Source organism: Hippocampus comes, unplaced genomic scaffold (genome assembly GCF_001891065.2).
Source record: "Hippocampus comes isolate QL1 unplaced genomic scaffold, H_comes_QL1_v1.1 scaffold186, whole genome shotgun sequence".
NCBI classification, from domain to species: Eukaryota; Metazoa; Chordata; class Actinopteri; order Syngnathiformes; family Syngnathidae; genus Hippocampus; species Hippocampus comes.
This window is the reverse complement of record NW_017806236.1, coordinates 967,545-989,207: the sequence shown is the minus strand read 5'-3', so window position 1 is coordinate 989,207 and position 21,663 is coordinate 967,545. Positions and strand designations below refer to the sequence as shown.

Sequence of the window (21,663 nt, the reverse complement as noted above, 5' to 3'; positions counted from 1 at the left end):
CCCTCTACCGCGACTACTGGGGGCGCGGGGGGGGGGGGGGTCCACTCACAGGAAAACAGCAATCTTATTTAAGCCCAACACACATTTTCACTGTTCTTGTTTCAATTTTCTTTAATTGTTTAGTGTAAATTGGTATGACCGGATCATATTTGGATCTGCTGTTGCCGAGTCCCGATTGGATTACTACGCAATATATTAAAGAGAAAAAAAAAGCACATCCACATTGTCTATTTTTTTTACAAAATTATCCCAATATGACACCTCTTATATCGCTTGTGGAACAGTGGTTTGAACCAAGTAATACTCTAATTTGTCAGTGGTGTCCAAACTATTGGCCGTGGGGCAAAATCCAGCCCGTTGTCAATTTTTTAGCAGCACTTTTAGCACATTTACAATTGACAGCCCATGTTGTCTGCCTGCATTGTACTATGTACGGTACTTCCTAGTTAAAATTGGTGGCAAAGGAGAACATGAAAATATTAAGAACAACACTCGTCATCTTGAACGTCCTTGTTTTCCATTTTTTGTGTGATTTGTGATTGTCAACTCCACTTTCTGCTCCATGTCACAATCAACTTATGAAGGTCACCTTGGCACACATTGCTCTTGTTTTGGTCCTGAATATGGAGATACTTGACTTTTTGCTTTCGCACTAGGGTTTTAAAAACAATAATCAACATGATATATAAAATCAGAAACCATTTTAATGTGTTATTTTAGCTACTATAATCCCTCAAGGGGAAATACAATTCCCAGACTGCTCTCTACATGTGTTGCAAAACTAACAAAGATCCAAATCACACATGTGTCGGCGTGCATAAAGAGATGTCAGAGTGAAAAGTGTGCACGAAGATTACTGTGATAGCTGAGCTGAGTCACCTTGCTCAACGACACATCCAAAGAGGACAGGAAGACTTGTATCGCTTCAACAAGTTGCCATTCTGCATTTGTCCACAGTGAGACTTCAACTGTAATCCTCCGGTTTCAAAGACCAAAGTCCTTCCAGAATAGCATTTCATTTTATACACCAGATGTTCCTCTACTCTTAACTTAAAGGTACAAGTATCTTTTGCAGCCACCTACACAGCCCACGGGCATGAAAGAAGTGAATGCTCGTCTGCCTCTTTTAGGTGTTAGTACTGTGAATGACAGGTGATCACCGTTATTTTTTCCAGAAGGCAATTTGAAAATATTTCTCATTTGTTTAGACTCCAACAAAAATGTCACCTTTAAATCGGTTTCTGAAACTGCATTATTTCAGAGCAGACTAAAAACAATGGCAGACTTTTAGCTTTCGTTAACATACTGTAGAAATGACTGAATACACATTGCGACATACAAGGAAGACCGACTGTGATTAAGCAAAAATGACCAATTTTTGGCGTCAGCGTACAATTACACAACTTGGAAAAATCCTCACATTGCGAGTTAAACTGTGAAAAAAATTTATTGTCCCACAGCCAATTTCAGACCAAAAGCCTTACTGAGAGCTGGTTGTATAGTGCAACAAAAGCCATTTCAACTGATGACAATGAGAAAGAATTATAATGAAGTTTACATAGGTGGCAAAAGGATCATTGGGGGAGAGGGGTGGGGGGGATCCAGTGAACAGAACTAATTGTCACATTAATAGCAATAAAATTAAAGAAACTTGAAATGCATTGTATGTCATTTGATTCTTGCTACAACCATGTCAGATGAGTAATAATTTAACAAAATTCAACGTTATTGTTTACTATTGTACAGTATTCCTTAATTACTGAATCGATGCTTGTGTCAATCACATTTATTATCTTACTGTAAAGGAAGCAGGAAGCGGCCGATTAGATTATACAAGTGTACCTAATGCTGTGGTACGCGAGTCCTCTCGCCAATATATTTGTTTTGGCTTTAAACAAAGCAGCGGATGCTTAGCAAGTGAACTCCTTTGGTGAGGGAATTCTTTTATTCATTTAGCATACCACGCTCTCTTTAAGAGAAGCTGAATACAAACAAGAAACGCCATTTTATTCTTTGCTCATATAAAAGGTCAAGCTTACATATATCCTGTTCAGGAAAAGCGGCTTTTCAAATATGCCCACTGATGATTCATCGTCCGCAATCATTTCATTCCAAGATGCAGGAGTTTCCTGAATGGTTCTGGTCCGCCCCATAGGCCCCTGAATCGGACACAACATTACAGATATATAATTGGAAGCAGCTCGTGTTATCTGGTGATGTAAGAACATACCTGAGGAGCCCATGCCAGTAGAGATGCGGCATCACATCAGCTTTCATGTGGTACATGAGCCTCCTTTCCTTGGCTTGGTTGATGGGGAATGTTTCCAGTGGTTGACCGTTGTAGTCAAACTCGGCCAGAACGACCGTGTTGTAGCTTGTCACCAGTGGACATGATGTGTAGCCATCGTACTATACCGAGAGAGCAAGGTGAATATATACCATATATGTTGAAAACAACATTTATTGTAACGCTAACTCTGGTTGCGTAGAGCCCATCCACATCCTAAAATGATGTAATCACACGGTGTAATTCATTACCTTTTTATCTGGTTTTTCGTTTTTCAATATCTTTTTGATGGTTCTGTTCAGAACTGCAGACTGTGCGGCTGAAATGAGAAAACAGATGTTGACTTCCATTCGTGGCGCGTCGATGGAAATATCACAGTCAAGCCATTTCTTAAATGCATGTAAGCAGGAAGCTATGATAAAACCTGTCTCGAGTAATTTTTGTGTTGTCAAGCTCAGTTGTTCAGTGTGAACTCTGTTTTAACACTATGTGAACAAATTACACTGTAATCACTTTTCCAAAAATCAACAAACATGACTGTGAGCCAGCAGCACGGTGCTGGCACATATCACACCAAATCTTGACTTACCGACAGCAGCAGCCGTCTTTGAAGTCGGCAAGTTTGTACAGTCTCCAATCCCGAACACGTTTGGGTACCTCTTGTGTTGAAGGTTTTCCTTGTCGACATCCAACCAGCCAGCCTCATCAGCCAGCAGGCTGCCTTTTATCACAGAGTTGGGTCCCATGGGTGGGGTGACATGAAGCATATCGTACTAAAATAGAAAAAAAAATTGTTAATAAGGTACTGGGGTTTTGGTTGAAACGTCCCTTCTTGTTGTTTTTATGAAGTAGCATTCCACTTAAGAACTGTAAATTCCAACTGTCAAACCAAAAGGGTGGACTAGCAAAGACAAAGTGTCCTCAAGCGCGCTGGTTAAGAGAAGAATTTACACCAGAAGTTGCCAAAACCTACCTGTCGTCACAAAGAGAAGGCAACGTTTGTTGCCAAACTCCTTTGAAGTTAAGACTGAGTGTTTTATTGTTTTCACAATGGTTAACTACATTTGAATGTTAGGGTTGGGCCTTGTCACAAATTGCACGAAAACTGAATCTCAGAACTGTGAGGGAGACGTTATAAATGCCATGCTGCCTCAATGGCATTTAAGTTTAAAAATTAATCCACTCTGCTTACAAATGTGTAAAATAAAGTGAATTGTGGCACTGCTGCATTGAAAAGAGTTACCTGAAAGACTGTAATCTCGCCCGGTTTGTCAAGATTCTCAAAAACAGCTTCTTGTTTATCCGCACGCACTTCAATCAGGTTCTGCCTCAGGTTGACTTTGATATCACGTTGCTTCACGATGTCCCAAAGTGAGTCAGCATATTTCTTCACCCCAAAAATTACAGGAAGCGATGTGTTGTAAATGATATTGGCCTTTGCCCTCTTTCCTGTCTTCACAAAAAAACACATGAAATATTAATCTTGGGAAACAGTGATAGCATTTTAGTAATGTGCAAAATTCCCATACTTTTCTGAGGAAAGCATCTGAGAGGTACATTATCTTCTGTGGCGCTCCAGCACATTTAACTGGCGTGTTTGGGAAGGAGAACACAGCGTTGCCTTCTTTGAAGGCCTGTAAAGCTGCCCAAGTTTTGTCCACAGTTTCAACAGAATAGTTGGATCCGATTTTTGGATGCTCAAATCCCTCAGGAAGCCCTTTAATCTAGAGGATGAAAACAAGGTGGGTGAGATGCTGCTAAAAGCTAAAGAAATAACGCACATCCTCACCTTCTCAAAGTGAAGCTGCAAACCAAGAGCCACAATCAGATAATCATACGACATCTGAAATTGGGAGCGAAGGTCACATCATTAAATATAACAGTTGTACGGTAACGTCTTTATAGCCTTAAACACATACGGTCAAGTCGAATAAGGCAAACATACCTCAGTTCCGTCATCAGTGCGGACGGTGTTTGTATCCGGGTTTATTTCCTCAACTTTAGATTTCACCAGTCTGACACCAGATGGTATAATGCTTGATGTGGGCCTTCCTGATGAAGCAACAGTTTTAGCACCCGCACCAACCAGAGTCCACAGAGGCTGATAGTAGTGCATCTGAAGAGTCAAATAGCATTTGGATCACGGTGCACAAGTCACAAGAATGAATCTTTTGCGTCATGAGGTATGCTTGCCTCACTGGGCTCCACTACAGCCACGTTTTCAGCTCCCAACATCCTCTTCATGCGTGCACTCATTGCAATTCCTCCACTTCCTCCACCTAGCACCAACATTTTGTAATGCTGTTTGGCAGAGGAACGACTGGTTGTGTGTAGATGAGCGGCGCAAAAACCCACAGAACGACACAAAGCAGCCATCCTATGCCAAGGAAGACAAGGGCAATGTCACAAAGATTGAGCCTTATACAACTGCATTTTGGTCCACAAAATGCAACTCCTCGGCCATCCTATGCCAAGGAAGACAAGGGCAATGTCACTAAGGATGAGCCTTACACGCAACTGCATTTTGGTCCACAAAATGCAACTCCTCATTGTTCTTGCTAGAAATTAGCCACGCGTCAACGAATGTGACAGGCGCGGATGGCAGCATCATTCAAGACATAACATTTAAAAAAATAACGATCACATTTTAACATAGTGTTTGCCGCCTCCTGTTGTTTACGTCAACATCGGGTAAAAGCGCAGTAGCACTTATAACGGCAAACACGCAGTGTACGTTTTCACACATTGGAGGTCAACTAAAAAAAAGCTTGTATCATACTTACATTGACACTTACGACAGGTGCCTTCTGCTACGCTCAGTTGGTGGAAAATGTGTATATAGAGCTTATCTGGTCGAGCTAAAGAAGAGCGAGTTTCGAAATGAACTTTCAACACACTCCACTGATTGACGCGCAGCAGGGTCACGCCCCTTGAAGCTGTTGACCAATGAGATGCGATGCCAGCACATCAACGGTGGGAAATGCTGACAACCTGACTTGCGACTGGGTCCTTATGTTCCAGTGCAAAAATATAAATCAGACAAAAATTACTCGTCTTCCATGTGATACCAGAATGTCGAATAGTAAAAATTGTTTAAAAACAGGCAAGAGATTTTTCTTTTTTTTTTCTTCAGATTTGAATTCAACATCTTTTAATCTGTCCTCAATACTGCTCTTTTTGTCTGTACTATTCTAACAGGAGTGTTTGTTTAAATATTGCTGTTGTCTGTGACAATTTCCCCCCAAGGGATGGAAAAAAATATTTAAAGTACTGTTTTTATCCATCTAGAACATTGTTTAACATTGTTTGAACAGAGGCTGTTTACACAGCTGAGGCAAATAACTAAGCCTGTTAATAACCACCCGGTAGATTTTTGTTGTATCATGTTTATTACAGGTGCTCTTATCTCTACATGTTTACTGGATAGGTTTAACCCAAAACCAAATGTATTTAAAAAAAAAAAAAAAAAACAATCATTGCAAAAAAGCATTGCAATGTGAACATCACACAACACACTTTTAGGAGAGGAATTCTGGACAAGTCCTGGCATGTTGCGATCTCATATGTTTCCTTCTCTTTCATGCATTCCAGGCATCCCTCCAAATTTTGGTGGGATTTCATTCAGAGAACAGGTCGAGGCTGTTGGGTGAGCAGAAGTCCAAATCGTTTCTTCAGGGTCACCCGGTGTCGTGAGTACTTGTCATCTGGAGAGAAGCGGGCTGGGTGGGCCGAGCTGGTGGGCCGCCCGTTAGGTGCCACTTTCTATCAATAGGGGATGGGGAAAATTTACTAGTTTAATACACACACACACACACACACACACATTTCCATATTCTTATTGGATTTAATTAGACCACAAATCTAACGACCACTTTCCAGCCAGGAAAAATTCTACCAAATAAAAAGAAAATGTTGAGGGTAATTTAAAACAATTTAATGGAGCAAATATTCGGATTTAAACTTGAAGAGGTTAAAACACATCTTTGCTTATCACAGTATTTTGTTTTTCTGCTTTAATATGATTACACAGATCATCCAATTATGACCCCTGTAAGACTTTTGCTCAATGGTCATCATTGTGGGTGTAGTTCACAGAACTGTCGTGCTGTGACGCATCATATTGAGAAGTTCCGAACGGTTGACTTCAATGTGACTGAGGTAGCCAAAATATTTGACAAAGCTCTGTTTGATGTACCACAACTACTGTAGTGCTATCGTAGGCAGGCTCAAAGCGGGTTTGACTGGAAAATGCTACCACGCTAATAATATGACGGAAAAACAACATAGCACTACCTCCAAAGTGTAGACTCTGTCTCCATTCTCGTCTTGGTAATAATGCAGGAACATGTCGACAGTCAGGAAAAGACACAGAAAAACGCAACAACAAAATGCAACTAGTTCGTCCGTAAGGTGCAAACCACACCACGTTTGTGAGAAAATGGGATAAAAAGGCGGATATCCGGTTTAAAGCCTGTAGACGCTAAGCATTCTGGGAATGTGAGTTTCTTGCGCCTCTGCCTCACGAAAGTTCCTCTGAGGAATTCTCAATGTTTTATTTAACGTTTTCTCTGTTGTACAATGTTGTTTTACACTGGATAGAAAAAGCCTACACTCCCCTTTTCAAATGCAAATTTTTTGACGTGATGTTGAAAATTGAGCGCAAGATAGACCATGAAAAACACACCTTTAAATAACATGTACAACTCGATTGAAAAGAGAGAAATATTTTCAGAATGTTAGGTAAACATCTGAAATAATGTGTTTACATAAGAATGCACATACTTTTATAACTGGGGATATGGCTGTATTCAAATTTAAAGAGACATTCGTGTAAACCCAACTCTAATTAAATAACTTTATAATAAAATTCAAAGATTTAATTTGGCATTTTCTTTTTAAAATAGACAACTTTACATATTTTTTATTAACTTGGGTGGGAGGTAACTTATCTATAGTGCAAAGGACTTTGCCTGCGAGAACAAATTTTTGCCCACCAAAGAATACACTACAGTGTACTTTAATTAAGAATGTAGCATAGATCACACGGGATAGAATTAAAAGTGTTTATTCCTTATGACTGGATGTTCTTGTTGTTGCTCTTGTCTCCAGTTTGCAAAACGTAGCTTGATTCTTAACAAGCTATCGCTTTGGGACTGCTATATGTTGGGAGATTGATCCACCTGGTTCTTGGTTCTGCAGCCTAATATTTTGGAGGCCAGAGGTCACATAACAACAACAACACAAATACATCTTGAAGTTCGAGCCATCATTTCATCTTCAAAACAAACGAGAAGAGAGTGAACTGTAGAAAAAAAAATTGTAATGAGTATGACAAAGGAAGCGACATACACATTATCCATTGCAAAAATATACGAGCACAAAAAGTTGCCCTTTATTTCCCTAAATTCAGATTTTTCTCTTAAATTTTGCAACCTTAGCGTTTTCATGCTTTTTTTTGGTCCCAGCGAAAACTGTATATTTTAGATTAGGTTTATGACAGAAACAATACATGTCATTCCGCTACATAAATTGCAGCGCCTCCTCCAGGCTTTGATACAAACAAACTTTGTTTTTCCATTGCTGCTCTTCGTGGATCAGGAAGATAGTAGGCTTCTCTCACTGCTTGTAAGAATGACTCAACTTTGTCACTCGGAACCATAGACACAGCGCAGCCGCCCCAACCTGCTCCTGTCAGACGGGAGCCAGCAGCCCCCGATTTCCTGTCAGTATGGGAAACAAAGAAAGATGTTGAATCCATGCCGCTTTTATAATGACAGGGGCGATACATTGCTGATTGACTGATGCTTCATTCGTTGCACATCAGCAATATCAAAGAAGATCCTATACAAAAAAAATGCATGCAACAATCTGTCTTAAAAAAAAAAAAAAAAAAATCCTCCATTTTTTGATGAACAGAGTCATCGGTATACAGTATGTATATTTCCTGTAGAAAAATTCTCACTCAGAGCTCAGTTGTATCTTAAAGTTGAGCCAGAATTTTGGGGATGAAGTGAGACTTTGTACTCACAGGCAAATGTCCACCAGTTGGTCCAGTTCAGGGCAGCTGCACTCATAAAGATCTCTGCAGCTCATGTGGCTCTGGTTCATCAGGTCACCCAGTAACTGGATGGACTTGGTAGGTGCACAATCACACACGTTTTTGAAGCGTAGCACACGTGCAGCTTCGCTGTATACATGCTTGGCTCGCTGGTACAGCTTGAAATGAGTTACTGGGAGTGACACCCCCACCCCACACCCCCCAAATAAGAAATAAAAATCACATCCTCACTTCTCCTTGTCTTTGTTGCAGTGTTCCTGCTGTTTATTTGCTCACCGTGTTGAGTATTTGCGCTGAGCAACTCTGTGGAGAGCTGCTGGGAGGTGATGCCCAGAACCTTGCAGATCTCCTCTCGGCTGTACGGTTCAGGATGTAGCACTTCCTCCACCAGAGCCAACATGTCCTCCAGAGATGCATTCATCTCCTTCTGCACCTGGGCCAACTTCAGAAACCCTTTCTGGTTCAACCCTTTGGCTTGGGCCAGCATCTGTGTTCACAACATCATAGGCAATTTAACATTCATTCATCCGTTTTGTTTGATTTGTACATGTGAAAAATCGCATTTATCTTGGAAGTTTTTCAGATTCTTAACAAATAAATTACATATTGGACTGTCCTTTGACTTGATACCTTTGTCGCGATCCGACACTCCACCACACGGATGTTGAAATGTGAAGATGCCGCTTTATTCATTTCCACACAGCAGTTGGAAATCACAAACACAACTCCGTCAGGGAGTCGGACATCAGTGGCCCTCAAAGGCTCAAAATCAATCAATTTGGCCTGTTGGAGGGCACATCACACACAATAAATTCAGTATACTGTATAGTGGGCCTGCTGTGTTTTATGCATAATAGTGAATATTTAACCCATTTTTATTCTTGCATGACTAAGAATGTTAAAATGTTACTTCAAAAAAACATGTTACATACGGTTCCTTTCTCTGCCAGGAAGGAGATGGATTGGTCCATGCCTCCTCCCTCGGTGCCGATGTAGCGCTCACATTTGGCACATATCTCGGCGAGAGCTACCTGAAATGCAGAGTGAGATCAGGAATATGTTAATTAAGCAGTTCTGATGGTTATCATCGTAATTTTGGAATTATTAGATTTAGGATTACCTTGGAGAGGGACTTCTGATTTGCCTCCATTGTTACGAGTCCAGCACAACAAACCAGGGCACTGGAACTGGACAGGCCCGAACTTGGTGGAACGTTTCCATCGATGACACACACCATTCCCGGTAAATGCGCGATCCCAAACTTCTCCTGTTGTGAACAGAAAAGGTTTAATAATATACATCTGTAATATGGACCTTGCCTTTTGCAAACAGGACACTCTTACCATAAAGATTCATGTCCTACCTGAATGCCTTTAACGCCACATAAGAAATAATAATACCACTTGGGGTTATCTCTGTCAATCACTATTTCCTCTGAACAGGACACAGTGATATTCCTGCAGAATAAACACAACACACACACACACACACACACACACACACACACACACACACACACACACACCGTGTATACTGTATATAAATATATACTGTACACATACTGTATTTACATACAAGATGCTTATACAGTCATGTACATATTACATATGGAAAAAAATTAAAGTCTTACTTGTAGAGAGGATTTATATTGGCCAGTTGGATTGACCCTGAATTACTTAGTGAGACAGCGGCGAAGATATTCTGTTCGATAGCCATCGGAAGCACAGAGAAGCCGCAATAATCAATGTGCTCTCCTGTTGCGTGGAAGAAAATGAGCAAAACCGAGAAAATGAGTGGAAAAGTAAAAAATTAGTAGAAAAGAACATAATTAATATTTTTACCCAATAATACACAAATACACATGTAAGAAATACGACTAGTAACAATCCCAACTGTTGTTTTTATTATATACAGTACATTATCCAATAGAGTCCATTCGCCGTTGAAGTTACACAGTCTGTATCCGCTACCAAATACACATTCAGTTAGTTACCTATGAGATTGACTCTTCCAGGTGCACATGCATAGAAGAGAGCTGATCTTCCATACTGTCTTTCAAAAGTGTTCTTCAAGTTTTGCAGCCTACAGAAAGAAAGATTACGCTCAGAAGCCAACAACTAAGTCACTTCCTTCATATCTTAACTCCTCGGTGTACCTGTAGAAACTCACCTTTCGTCATCAATATCCGAAACGTTCAACTTTGGAGGATTAGTGGCCATTTTTAGATGAAATCACCAGGAATGTACCCTTCTGTCACGCGTAACAGCTCGGATTCCTGCCTGGCATCCTGGTAGCGATCAGCTGACAGGATGCTGATTCAGCTGAATCAGAGTCAGTAGTTAGCCGTGAGTTTAAGGCCGACGCATTTGAACTGACATCAAAACTGACCCTGAAACAGTAAGACTGAGCGATACAAATACGGAAACGCTAATGGTGACGCAGCGGGACTGCCCAATGGTACTGAGCAAGCATGATCGACAATAGGACTACACTACCCATAATGCAAGATACGTGTTACCATGGAGACATGGTCAGCTCCCCAGTTTCGTCTATTTGGGGGGGGGGAATTTACATTTGATTCTTATTAATGTAATTTTTAAGGGAATTTGATTTCCAAGCAATGTAAAAATGCGCTGTGACTGTAAGTTGGTTCAATATGCGCGTGTTGACGCACATCAAACATGTTCCAAAATTGGTTTCATTGGCGGGAGCGGTGCGCGCGACTTTTCAAAGTGGGCGAGGACGAGCGAGCAACCGGTTAGCCACTGCTAGCTTTTATAGCTTACGACGAAGTGTTGGGACAAATGACAACAAAGGTGGCGTTAAACTAACAGCGGCTCGGTTAATAATCACGCTCCATCAAGTAAGATATGCGTGGATTTTTTTTTAAAACACGACCCGTTCGTATTTTAAGTCTTGTTCTGTAATACTAAAGGAAGCTGAAGTGGCTCAATTGAGGCTGGTTAGCTAGCCTCGCTGCACTGTAAACAACAATGTGGCGAGCATTTCACAACATTAACGTCAATTTTTAGATAGGAATAACCGCGTGAAAATCTGTCTACGGCGTGTGCCTAAAGGTAAGCAATTTGTCTTTTTGTATTCACTGGCACATGCTAAATTATTCCAACTTTTGCCCAACAATTTACTTTGAGTGTTCGGCGATTTCTATGCTCGTATATTTGATAAAAGTACAATAAATACCGAGGTAGTCATTTTAGACTCAACTCTCCTGTGCAGCAGACACCGTCATGTCTATAGATTTTGACAGCGCTGCCCTCCAAACCCAGGACGATGAAGAAGAATACGACAAAGACGACTATGCAAGAGAACAAGAGGTACAACACAATGGTTCCATTATTTGTGCGATTAAATGGAACATTCACTTTCAATCGAGTCTTTTAAAGAACGACCAGCATGAGCTGATGAGAGGAATTTTCTTCTTTTTTTCATAGCACAAACATAATCATTCCATTCCACAATATTACGATTCGGTGTTGGCTTCAAATGCGTGTCCTTGTTTGGGAACTATTTGAGCAATAGCAAAACACTTTCACAGTTTGACTGGAATGCAGGGTTGTTGTTATGACTCATCCCCACAATATGTTGCTTTGTTTTGCTATTGGCCCGATTGGCTTCTTCCTGGTGTGTCACTGAATGTAGTCGACGTTAACCTACTTTCTTACTATTACTTGTTCGGTCACAATGCCTCTTGTACTTAAGAGTAAGCACGAATAATTATATTCCTGTGGGCTGCAACAACAAGATTTACTGGACTTTGGGAATCTATTAATCATCTACTATTCGCTATTACCAATGGAGTCTACGTTTTATAGACTATCCGATCAAGTGGAAAATGTTTCCTGCTACTAAGTGGAATGTTTCTGCTCCATTTAGCTGTGCTATATGTTTTGTTCAAACAACTGAGTTCGTTTGAATAAAAACAGTTGTGCTGGGAGTCGACGACATGCCATGGACTCTTTGGATGTTTTTAAAAATCTCTTTCCTCTGGTGAAATTGGTTAGGACGTTATGAATTGGATTCACTCTTGAAGTGGACACGTTCTTTTGCTAAATGTGTAAATGTGAAAATAATATGGGTCCTTTGGTTGAGGACACAGTGGAGGATTTAAAGACCATTCAACGGTCTTTATGGGAAGTAAGTTCAGCTGTTTTTATTTGTCCAATCACTTCAATCAAGTAAGCATGTTAATGTTAAGGCTGTTTGTGACATAGGAAGAATATACTTGTATACTTGTTACTGTATTGCAGAGAGCAAAGATCTGATTGATATAGAGACAATACAATTACATAGCTTTTTTTGTGACCAAAAGCATACTTCTGCAAATGTTGTTATATTCTGATGTGAATACGCATATACTTTTCTATAAATATTTGAAGCCCATTTATTAAAAAGAGAGTCATTTCAAAATGGATGATTTAAATTACTGTATTGTGTAAATGGTGGACAGCTTCTACGAAGTGATACTTCTCGAATTTGTCATTTGCAGGTTTTTAAATTTGTTAAATGAAGACTTTCCGCAGTAAATTTGACATTGCATTTTTCCCCTCTGTATTACTTTATCACCCTTGTTTGTGGGGGACTCATTGCCTTGACTTTTTTTTTTTGTAGCTCCACAAGCTCCTCGCAGACCTTCCAGATGACATGCTGGAGGATAGCCGAGACTCCTCCTCCATAGACCTCGAATCCTCCACCTGCAGCAAGAAAAATCCTGAAACCAGGTAACATGCAGGAATTAGATGCTCTCTGCCAAATCTTGGTGTTGTTCCTACTTGGGATGAGCATTGTAATCAAACTGTCCATGGTGGAGTTGATTGTTGATTATTCTTGAAGCAATTGAGGCAAAATGGAGTGTATTACTCATCTGCAACCATCAGAGGTGGTATTGATCAAGCCTCAAGCAGGTTTGTGGTCTATGGCATTGTTTTCAAACTTTAAGACAAGGTACACTTTTTTTATACATGAAAAATTAAACAGCATACCACCAAACAGAAATACTGAAAAAAATGATGATCTTGTCTCACTTTACTCACAAATTGTCTCACAGTGTGAAATCTTAAATTGAAAACAAAAGAGGAAATAGTGACAGGAACACATAATTTTTGGTGTTGTATGAATGGCAACAGCTTTATTGTACCTTCTGCCGTCTAATTGAAGAGCAATTAATTGTTGTTCCTGTCTCAATACTTTGCTGGCATAGATCGCTGGATGGACAAAATGTAAAAAAATGAAATTGAGTGAAATGCCCATCTGTAGTATTTAATATGTAGATTGGCATAGTTATGTTTCTTTGGTGTCTCTATACAGCCCAACTTCCAAATGGACTCATCAACGATCAAATCATCCCAGGGCAAGTCTCTATACAGCCCAACTTCCAAATGGACTCATCAGCGGTCAAATCATCCCAGAGCAACATCTGATGAGCAGGTATGTTTTGTTTTTTTGTTTTTAAACTATCTGACATTGTTTTGTCTCTTCATTTCAATTGAAATATAACTACCATATTCTTGATGTCTCTTTATTAAAGAGCTATGAGGCAGACTACGATCAACCACCCCACGGTTTTACGTATATGAATGGAGGCGTTCAGATCAATGGTCACCAGCATCATGCTCAAACTCAACCTTCGGCTCGCATGTGGAACCAGCATTCACAAGATTCGCACTTCACCCAGGAAGACTACACGTTCAACAGCAAAGGAACAGAACAATCTACAGAGGCCAACGATTTTTCCACAAATGATCCATATGAGCAACACCCCGGTGCTAGCAACCTTGTAGACTATAATGAAGGAGGAGCTAGTGATGATTGCGACGACGGTGACTGCAATAATCCCAGAGTGCATTTTAAGGTATGGCTGATTCTGTCTTCTATCGTGCGGGACGTGTTGCTCACCAGACAAGTGAACATACTTGAATATTAATATTGACATAGATGTATTTTAAAATTAAACATAAGGTTTCCTTTGTTTGCTATTTTTGAATCTATAAAGTCTGGAGCTGCGGAGCGACGTGGGGATGATTACCCGGCCAGCTACAATCCTCACCTTCCTCCACGTCAGATGTTGAGCTCCCAGGCCACGCGTCAAGATCAACCATTTGATCAACTACAAAGAGAATTCCTTGACTCAACACAGCGTACGTTTCATGAATGTTGACTAACCATGTCTGGAGGTTGGCAATACACTTCACTCTCTGCAGCTGTTTTGAGTGTCACTCTTCGGAAATGCCAGGCATCCTACGTGTATACTTTATGCGTTATACTTTTAATCAAGGATGCAAAGGGAGGTAGTTCAACCCTTTTAGCTTGTGTAGTTTACAAGCTTTCCACATCGTTTTAAGATTCAGTGACTGACGTTCCTTTCTGCCATCTTGTAGAAACTGCGGAGAAAGAACAGCTTGTCCAACTGCAGATATTAAACAAGGCTCATCACAGGCAAATCGAGGACTTGGAGCAAAAGCTCGTGGATTCAAAACGCAAGATAAGATACCTTGAGCACCGGTTGGCAATTGCTATAGGTATTTTTTCCTTTGCAGTCTTTAATTTGAAAAGGAGGCGTTGAATTTGTTATTATGTTATTATTAGAAATGTTAAGGTTTTTCTTCATCACTTGAACGTTTTATGTTTTGCTCCTGAGAAGAAAGAACTTAAAATTGATGTTGCATGCACCCAAATAATTTATCTATTTGTTTTAAATCGCATGTTCCCAGTTTGATACCCAATATGCATCATACTGTCTACAGATTCTATCAGGGCACTTATCGACCATTAAATCTTGATTTATTTATCCATAGACGAGAGAGACGGCTTTGCTGCGCGTTTCAAGGAGTCGAGTCGACTCCTGGACGAGGCCAAAGAGCGGGAGGTTAAAAAGCAAAGCAAAGAGAAGGTGATGGAGGATCAAATACGTACCCTAAATGATAGAGACCAGGAGGTAAGCCATATGAGCTGTCAATAGTGCATTTCTGTCTGCTGCGTTGTTAAATTGAAGAAAGGTATTGCTTTAAAAAAAAAAAAAAAAACTGCAACCAATAACTCTACCTTGGTTTTAATTTGTATAGTTCATTCAATGGAGTGGTGTAGTTTACTGCTCAGATTATCAGAGAGCTTTGATATGAAGTTGGAATAATGATTTCAGCACATAAACAAGCAGAGGGTGGCCGAGGCCGCTGCTGACGCCATGAAGCAGCAAATTTTGGAGCTGAGTCGGTCTGACACTCTGTCCAAAGCACGCAAGCAGCACGACAGGGATGTTACTGTCATCAAGGAGCAACATGAGGCCGCACTGTTGGTTTTACAGCAGCAGCTTGACGCTATGTCTCAAGCTCTGGACGAACAGGTTTGGGATTTTGCTTTTTATCCATTTGCTTAACTTTTGGTTTAACTCAGGCCTCTTTTCCAGCCATCCATATAAACTGCGCTTAGTGAACACTGAAAGGTATCAGACCCTTCTTGCAATCCATCTTGTTCTGGTTCACTAGTGGGAAAATTTGAATCGGATTGAGTTCAGTTTGCATAAAAATTTAAACTCACGATTAGATGAGTTTGCAGTGTCCAGCCCACATACAGTGTGCCGCAATTAGACCAAGATTGGATAACAATTAAACATATACACACACTCCTTGGAATATTTGGATTGCGAAAAATCAGCGTTACAGATGGTGAAAATGGAGGAGAATACAGGATAAAGCTGGAGTCAAGGGATGAACATCTGGAGTTGGTCTTCTGGGAAGACTTTTTCAGTTGCCGATTCATGTAGAAAAGCATAGAGGGAGCTAAGCGGGTTGTAAGTGTGTGTTAATATTTTATTTTCTCATATTTTACTTCTTGAGCTTTGCCGTGATCAATCTGTTTTTGGATACTGTAATCCAGTGGTGCTTAACCTGGGTTCGATCGAACCCTAGGGGTTCGGTGAATCAGTCTCAGGGGTTCGACAGAGCCTCTGCAATGAAGGTTAAGACACACCTGACTCAACATGTCAATTAGTTATGACACGCCCGCTTGGCCATCACTGGCCGCAGATGATCACATTACATTTCTTGTCCAATCAGTGCAGCGGGAAATTGAGTTCGCTCAGTAGTCACCGTGTGGCTGTCGTGATAGTACGTCGTAAAAATTTTTTAAACTTTTTTTTTTAGGTGTTCAATTTATTTAAAAAAAAAAATCATATATATTTTTCTTTTTCACGAATGAAGAGTTCGATGAATGTGCATATGAACTGCTTGGGTTCCGTACCTCTGACAAGGTTAAGAAACACTGCTGTAATCCATTCAGTCTCTCGGTTTGGTGCTATCTAGTCAAAGAGGAGACATTCCTTATGTCTTAATACATTTCTTTTGGCTGACTGCTTTCATGTGGTTTATCCAGTAATGTGCCTGCTTTTCTCATCATGACATGCTTTCAGATGGATACTAGTCAGAGGTTCCGTGAGCAGGTCAAACAGTTGGAGCGGCAAAGAGAAGAAGAGCAACTCGAGCGAGCCAGAGTGGTCAGTGCTCTCACTCAAAGTCTGGAGGAGAGTCAGCAGCAATGTGCCAAGCTGTTGCAGACTAGTGAGCCAAAGTTGCCCTACACGTGGACACCTATAATGTACCCCGCTTTACCCTGATTTCTATTTATCCCTCAGATTCTGTGCAGGAAATGAGTCAAATCCAGCTCAAACTCCAGCAGGCCCAAACAGCCAAGGTTTTAAGTGAAGATATGAACAGAGTCTTACAGGTTTGTCATGCCGTTTTGGGTTAAAAAGAAGCATTTAAATATGTTTGTTGCCTCATCGTTTATGTGTTTTTTTTTTAAACCCCGAAGGAAGATCTTGCCGACTTGAAGGAGCAGATTACGCTATATGAATCTGCATTAAAACTTGGCGTTATTGCATTGGATCCCAACAGTGACTGCCAGACCCAACTTTCAGAATCCTGTTTGGCGTTAGGCTTCAAGAAAACCACTTTCAGAAATGGATCGCTCCACAGGTACATGTTCAAACAGTTAATGTTAGCATGTGTCCTCATCCTCGTTAAGTTTTTCCTCATGCAATACTCTCTCAAATTATTTTCTTCTTCTGCTTGAACAGTATGGCCTTAGCCACCCTGTCAGACTCCAAATTGCCTCAGGATGAGGCTTTGCGGCTGCTGCGAGTGGAGATGCAGCGCTGTTTGGGGAGTCAAAAGGCAAAACGGCAGAAGGTCAGTCATCTGCAGGAGGAACTGCAACGGAGTCGGACCCGAGTGAACGAGCTGCAGACTCAATTAGATGAAGCCAATCTCAGCTCGTTGGTATGCATTGCGATTAAAAGATCGACACTGAAATGAATGATCAAACTGTCAAGTAAGCTTGCTTGTCCATAGGTTAGACAGTCCAGCCAGATAAAACCATACTTGAATGGAGAGGACCAGAATGAGTTAGTGAAACTCCAGGAAGACAAACAACGCTTGCAGGATCAAGTGGAGGTTTGTCACCAAATAATTTTTCAAATGTCCCGGTTGTGTTGATTCAATCAAAATAAGGAGCTCGATTGCCGCTGTTGTTTTTACAATTCTAGGTGCTAGAAAAGAAAATTGATGAGCTGCAGCAGAGTGAGGAGAAGCTCCGGTCTTCCAACTTGGAACTCTGCGTCAAGATGAGAGAGATGATCCAGGAGTTGGACCAAGAGAAGCAGGAGGCTGCTCAACGGTAAGAAATGAAATGTTTACTCTTTGAATGGCTCCATTGATGGTGTCCGTGTCTCTTCATGAAGATCCGAGCGGATAAATCAGCAGCATAGGGATGACGTGGTGAACCGAGTCAGGACGGAGCTCATGCTGAAACACGACGCTCACGTTGAACATCTGACAGCAGAACACGAGCAACACATCCAACGCCTAAAGTATGTACCCATTGGCTCACTCCAAGGTTTGCAACTGTGTTGAAACGCGCAGCTCACTCGGCATTCTTTCTTAACCTAGCACTCAGCTGTCTGAGGCCAGTGACAAAGTGTCTGCTGTGCAAGAGTGTTACATTTCTGTCTGCAAGGAAAAGGAAATCCTGGAGGAAAGCATAAAAAATGCAGCCAGGGAGGATGCACTGAGGAAAGAAAATGAGGTATACCCAGGCAGATGTCTTCAATATCAAAATATCAAAATTCTGCTGCTCCTTTGAGATGGGCGTAATGGGAAAATATCTGATTGTACTCATGACTTCTTTATTTGGTACACCTACACAATTTATTTCTATGACTTATTTCTGCTTATTTAGCCATTTGATAAGCAAATAATGGTCTAGCCAACTTCAAATGAACGCATACCAGTTGAGCGCGGTACTAAACATGACATTGCTTAAAATGCTTTAAGAGTCCTTTTTTAATGTCATTTTCAATAAAGACAAGCAGGACAAAAATAAAGACAATACTGTATTAACAAACTAACCTGAATTGATGTGCAGTGTTTTTTTTTTTTTTTTAATTGTTTGGAGGCATCGTACTTACGCTAATTCACAGTACAGTCTACGTGAAATCTGCTTCACGAAACAAACGAACAATGCATAACTTTTTAGACCGCAGGTAGAGATTTAAATTTTCTCTCATACACTTGCTAAGCAACAGAAAAGCGAGGAGAGCAGCACAGATGTGGAGAAACTAAGGACTGAGCTTGAGGCGCAGCATCGGGCTTCCGTAGCCCAGCTCAAGGCTCTCTGGTCGAAGGAGCACGAAGCTGAGATCCAGCAGCAGGTGAACTCTCAGGTAGCCTCGGCCAAGGTTGCTTGGGATGAAGCGCACCGTCAGGTATGACTGTGGATCTCTGTTGGCGCTGCAGTCGCAACTAGTACGCGGCCATTTTGTTTAGTCCTGATTCCGTGCAGATGGAGAAGACTTGGACCCTGAGGCTGGAGGAAGCCAGGCGAGAAAAACACTCCGAGACCTCTGAGGTAACCTGTCAGACAGAGGAGGCGGCAGCAAACGGTTTGATGATTACCGTTGAGGAGTTGGACTCCAGGCTCTGTGCCCAGAGACAACAGCTGCAAGTGGAAGCTGACAAAGTCCAACGCCAAGCAGTGGAAGAAGCCAAGAAACAAGTCCAGAAGGAAACTCAGGACAAACATCTCGAGGACTTGGCCGATAAGGTTGATACTGTCATTTTACAGTCTGTCTTTATTAAGGTTTGCTGAAGTCATTCATGAATGTGTGACCATGTACGTTTTGCAAGTGAGCAGAAATGTGTTTTTTTAAGGTTGAAGGGGCGGTGACCAGAGCCTATAACCGTTGGATTGAGGATTTGACTTCATTACCAGAATACCAAGCCTCTCTCCAAAGAGAGAGAGAGAACTGGGAAGAGCTGCAAAAACAATACGTGGAACAACAGGTGAAGGACATTTTCATCTTTGAGGCCATGCAAATCACAAAACAAATAACGAAACAACCAAAAAAAGCGAATTGCAAACATAAATAGAAAACAAATGTGCAAATGTGCCAGGTATCACAATCTCTGAGGACAGCAGAGGAGCAGTGGCACAAGCAGCAAGAAGGACGTCTAAAAGCTCAAAGCTGTGGGACATCTGAGGAGCTCCAACAGAAGGTGGTGAGCCTCCAGTGTCAGTTGGAGCAGTTAAGAAGGGAGCAAGCAACGCTGCTCAAAGCTGAACTAGCCGGAGCCAAAGCGGCCTGGAAGAGAGACAAACAGCAAGAGATCTCTGTTGTCCAAACTCGCAGTGAGCAAATGTACCAAACCAAACTACAGGAGCAGCATAAGAAGCAGGAGTTGGCTTTGCTGCAAGCCAGAGAGGAGGCCGACCTCCAAAAGAAGGAACTGCTCCAACAGATGGAGACCAAGCTTCAGCAGATCATGAGGGCCCGAGAGGATGAGTGGAAATGTCAGCAGGCTGAGAAGGAACAAGCCCAGAGACGACAGATGAGGGAAGACTTCCTCACGGAACTTCAGACTGCTCTGGCAGAGGTCCAGGCGCAGCTTCTCGGGAGTTCCAGGACTGACCAGCAGAGCCTGAGGGAGAGCGGGACGGGCCGCATATCGGAGGGCGGCTTAATGGACGTGATTCAAAGTTGCTGCATAGACATTGTTGACAGAGCTGTGTGCCAGGCCAAGAAGGACTGGAAGAAAGTATGTTTTTTATCATGCATTCATTCACTGTTCCATCGGCAGCTAACAGTCAGCTTATACTGAAACGGAAGAATGACCTCAGCTGCTTTACCGTTACAGATTTATTTCTTTTTCTTTCCCATAGATAAGTGAGGCTCAGTTGAGCTGTGTGTTACGAGAAACACAACAGCAGCACAAAAAAGAAATCAGCAAAATGCAAAGTATGAAAATCATCATCGCTTTCAGCATTCAGGCATCCATTTTGTCAAGAATTTCAACGTGATGCTGGATTCTGTGCCGCGCAGGCTCTTTAGCCCAGATTGGAGGGCAGGTTTGCAGCAGGAAGGATTGCGCAGACACGGCCAGTAAGCTGCAGAAGAAGAACCAGGAGCTTCAGAAGCACTTGGAAAAAGCTTGCCGTCAGTTCCAGCACAGCGTCCGAGAACACAAAATGACCATGCAGAAACTCCGAGGTAATGTTTGACTAAGTGTCGTTTCACCATTTCACACCGTCCGTTGTGTTAATCCGTCGTGTTTATTGTAGACGAACATGAGGGCAGATTACAAAAGGCAAATGAGGAACATCGGCTCCAACTGGAGGAAATGAAGCGAAGCAAAGAAGCTGCTGGGTTTGTGATGGTTTTAAAGACTGGTTATTATAGTAACACAATGTCATTATTTTATTTCTTATTATAGCAATGTCATTATTAGAATGCCAAATATTTATACTTTTTGCATTTATATTTAGACTTCAACAACCTTTAGTAGATTTAAGACATAAAACGACTTGACTGAGAACGAATCTTGGTGAGCGTTTGCTTTGGCAGTCGACCAAAAGCCACACATTAAAACAAAAACAACCTGTTTGTGAATCCGCACCTTACTGACATGTATCCAATGGGTGTGTAGGAATTTGTCTCACTTTCTGGACACTTTATTAAGTACATCAGTGCAATCTAATGAAATCCAATAGAAGAGCTTTATTGATTTAGGAATGTTTATTGTGATTGCATGATTTGCCTTATATGATCAATTATATACACCCGCCAACTTCAACCACAACAATTGACTGTTAAATGTACAGTATTTAATGTAGAACTTAGTGGCTACATTTGTTTGTGTGTTATGTTGGATTTGGAGAGATGGTAAATGCACCAAACGGAATTGATTTGTTTTTCACTCGTGTTTTGAATTTTTTTTTTTTTTTTTTTTTTTTTTTTTTGGAAAAAAAAGGA

General features: G+C 41.2%; 4 protein-coding genes across 10 annotated transcripts in view; 1 reads left to right on the top strand and 3 right to left on the bottom strand.

Annotated features, from left to right (window-relative positions):
- Positions 1-230: 230 nt before the first annotated feature.
- On the bottom strand, positions 231-5,201 carry sqor (sulfide quinone oxidoreductase). The gene is made up of 10 exons (XM_019857107.1): positions 5,071-5,201; positions 4,481-4,664; positions 4,233-4,403; positions 4,077-4,130; positions 3,817-4,011; positions 3,531-3,740; positions 2,877-3,060; positions 2,539-2,606; positions 2,231-2,409; positions 231-2,159 (listed from the first exon to the last, which is right to left on the bottom strand). Coding segments are annotated over exons 1-10 (1,305 nt in total). The 5' UTR covers positions 5,073-5,201; the 3' UTR covers positions 231-2,101.
- Positions 5,202-5,653: 452 nt separating this feature from the next.
- On the bottom strand, positions 5,654-6,759 carry nop10 (NOP10 ribonucleoprotein homolog (yeast)). The gene is made up of 2 exons (XM_019857086.1): positions 6,581-6,759; positions 5,654-6,049 (listed from the first exon to the last, which is right to left on the bottom strand). Exons 1-2 carry the CDS (start codon positions 6,632-6,634, stop codon positions 5,909-5,911), a joined length of 195 nt encoding a protein of 64 aa, XP_019712645.1. The 5' UTR covers positions 6,635-6,759; the 3' UTR covers positions 5,654-5,908.
- A 580-nt stretch (positions 6,760-7,339) lies between these two features.
- On the bottom strand, positions 7,340-10,791 carry galk2 (galactokinase 2). Its single transcript, XM_019857085.1, has 10 exons — positions 10,515-10,791; positions 10,339-10,427; positions 9,976-10,099; positions 9,709-9,802; positions 9,466-9,612; positions 9,278-9,376; positions 8,976-9,128; positions 8,622-8,832; positions 8,316-8,517; positions 7,340-8,007 (listed from the first exon to the last, which is right to left on the bottom strand). Exons 1-10 carry the CDS (start codon positions 10,562-10,564, stop codon positions 7,800-7,802), a joined length of 1,377 nt encoding a protein of 458 aa, XP_019712644.1. The 5' UTR covers positions 10,565-10,791; the 3' UTR covers positions 7,340-7,799.
- A 110-nt stretch (positions 10,792-10,901) lies between these two features.
- The window catches only part of cep152 (centrosomal protein 152), a 14,354-nt gene continuing 3,592 nt past the window's right edge, over positions 10,902-21,663 (top strand). For 2 of the 7 annotated variants that reach the window (XM_019857076.1, XM_019857074.1), the window contains exons 1-24: positions 10,902-11,422; positions 11,583-11,680; positions 12,975-13,084; positions 13,730-13,790; positions 13,891-14,214; positions 14,356-14,500; positions 14,741-14,881; positions 15,158-15,297; positions 15,502-15,702; positions 16,768-16,915; positions 16,990-17,081; positions 17,169-17,332; positions 17,434-17,635; positions 17,708-17,809; positions 17,902-18,032; positions 18,097-18,225; positions 18,305-18,440; positions 18,934-19,119; positions 19,197-19,457; positions 19,565-19,696; positions 19,808-20,449; positions 20,574-20,649; positions 20,734-20,901; positions 20,973-21,057. In XM_019857076.1, the coding sequence (XP_019712635.1) occupies positions 11,594-11,680; positions 12,975-13,084; positions 13,730-13,790; positions 13,891-14,214; positions 14,356-14,500; positions 14,741-14,881; positions 15,158-15,297; positions 15,502-15,702; positions 16,768-16,915; positions 16,990-17,081; positions 17,169-17,332; positions 17,434-17,635; positions 17,708-17,809; positions 17,902-18,032; positions 18,097-18,225; positions 18,305-18,440; positions 18,934-19,119; positions 19,197-19,457; positions 19,565-19,696; positions 19,808-20,449; positions 20,574-20,649; positions 20,734-20,901; positions 20,973-21,057 (3,863 nt within the window). In that variant the 5' untranslated portion in view covers positions 10,902-11,422; positions 11,583-11,593. Of the gene's footprint in view, positions 11,423-11,582; positions 11,681-11,874; positions 12,501-12,974; positions 13,085-13,729; positions 13,791-13,890; positions 14,215-14,355; positions 14,501-14,740; positions 14,882-15,157; positions 15,298-15,501; positions 15,703-16,767; positions 16,916-16,989; positions 17,082-17,168; positions 17,333-17,433; positions 17,636-17,707; positions 17,810-17,901; positions 18,033-18,096; positions 18,226-18,304; positions 18,441-18,933; positions 19,120-19,196; positions 19,458-19,564; positions 19,697-19,807; positions 20,450-20,573; positions 20,650-20,733; positions 20,902-20,972; positions 21,058-21,663 lie in introns of those variants that run through there. The other 5 variants (XM_019857075.1, XM_019857079.1, XM_019857078.1 and 2 more) reach the window with 5 other exon arrangements.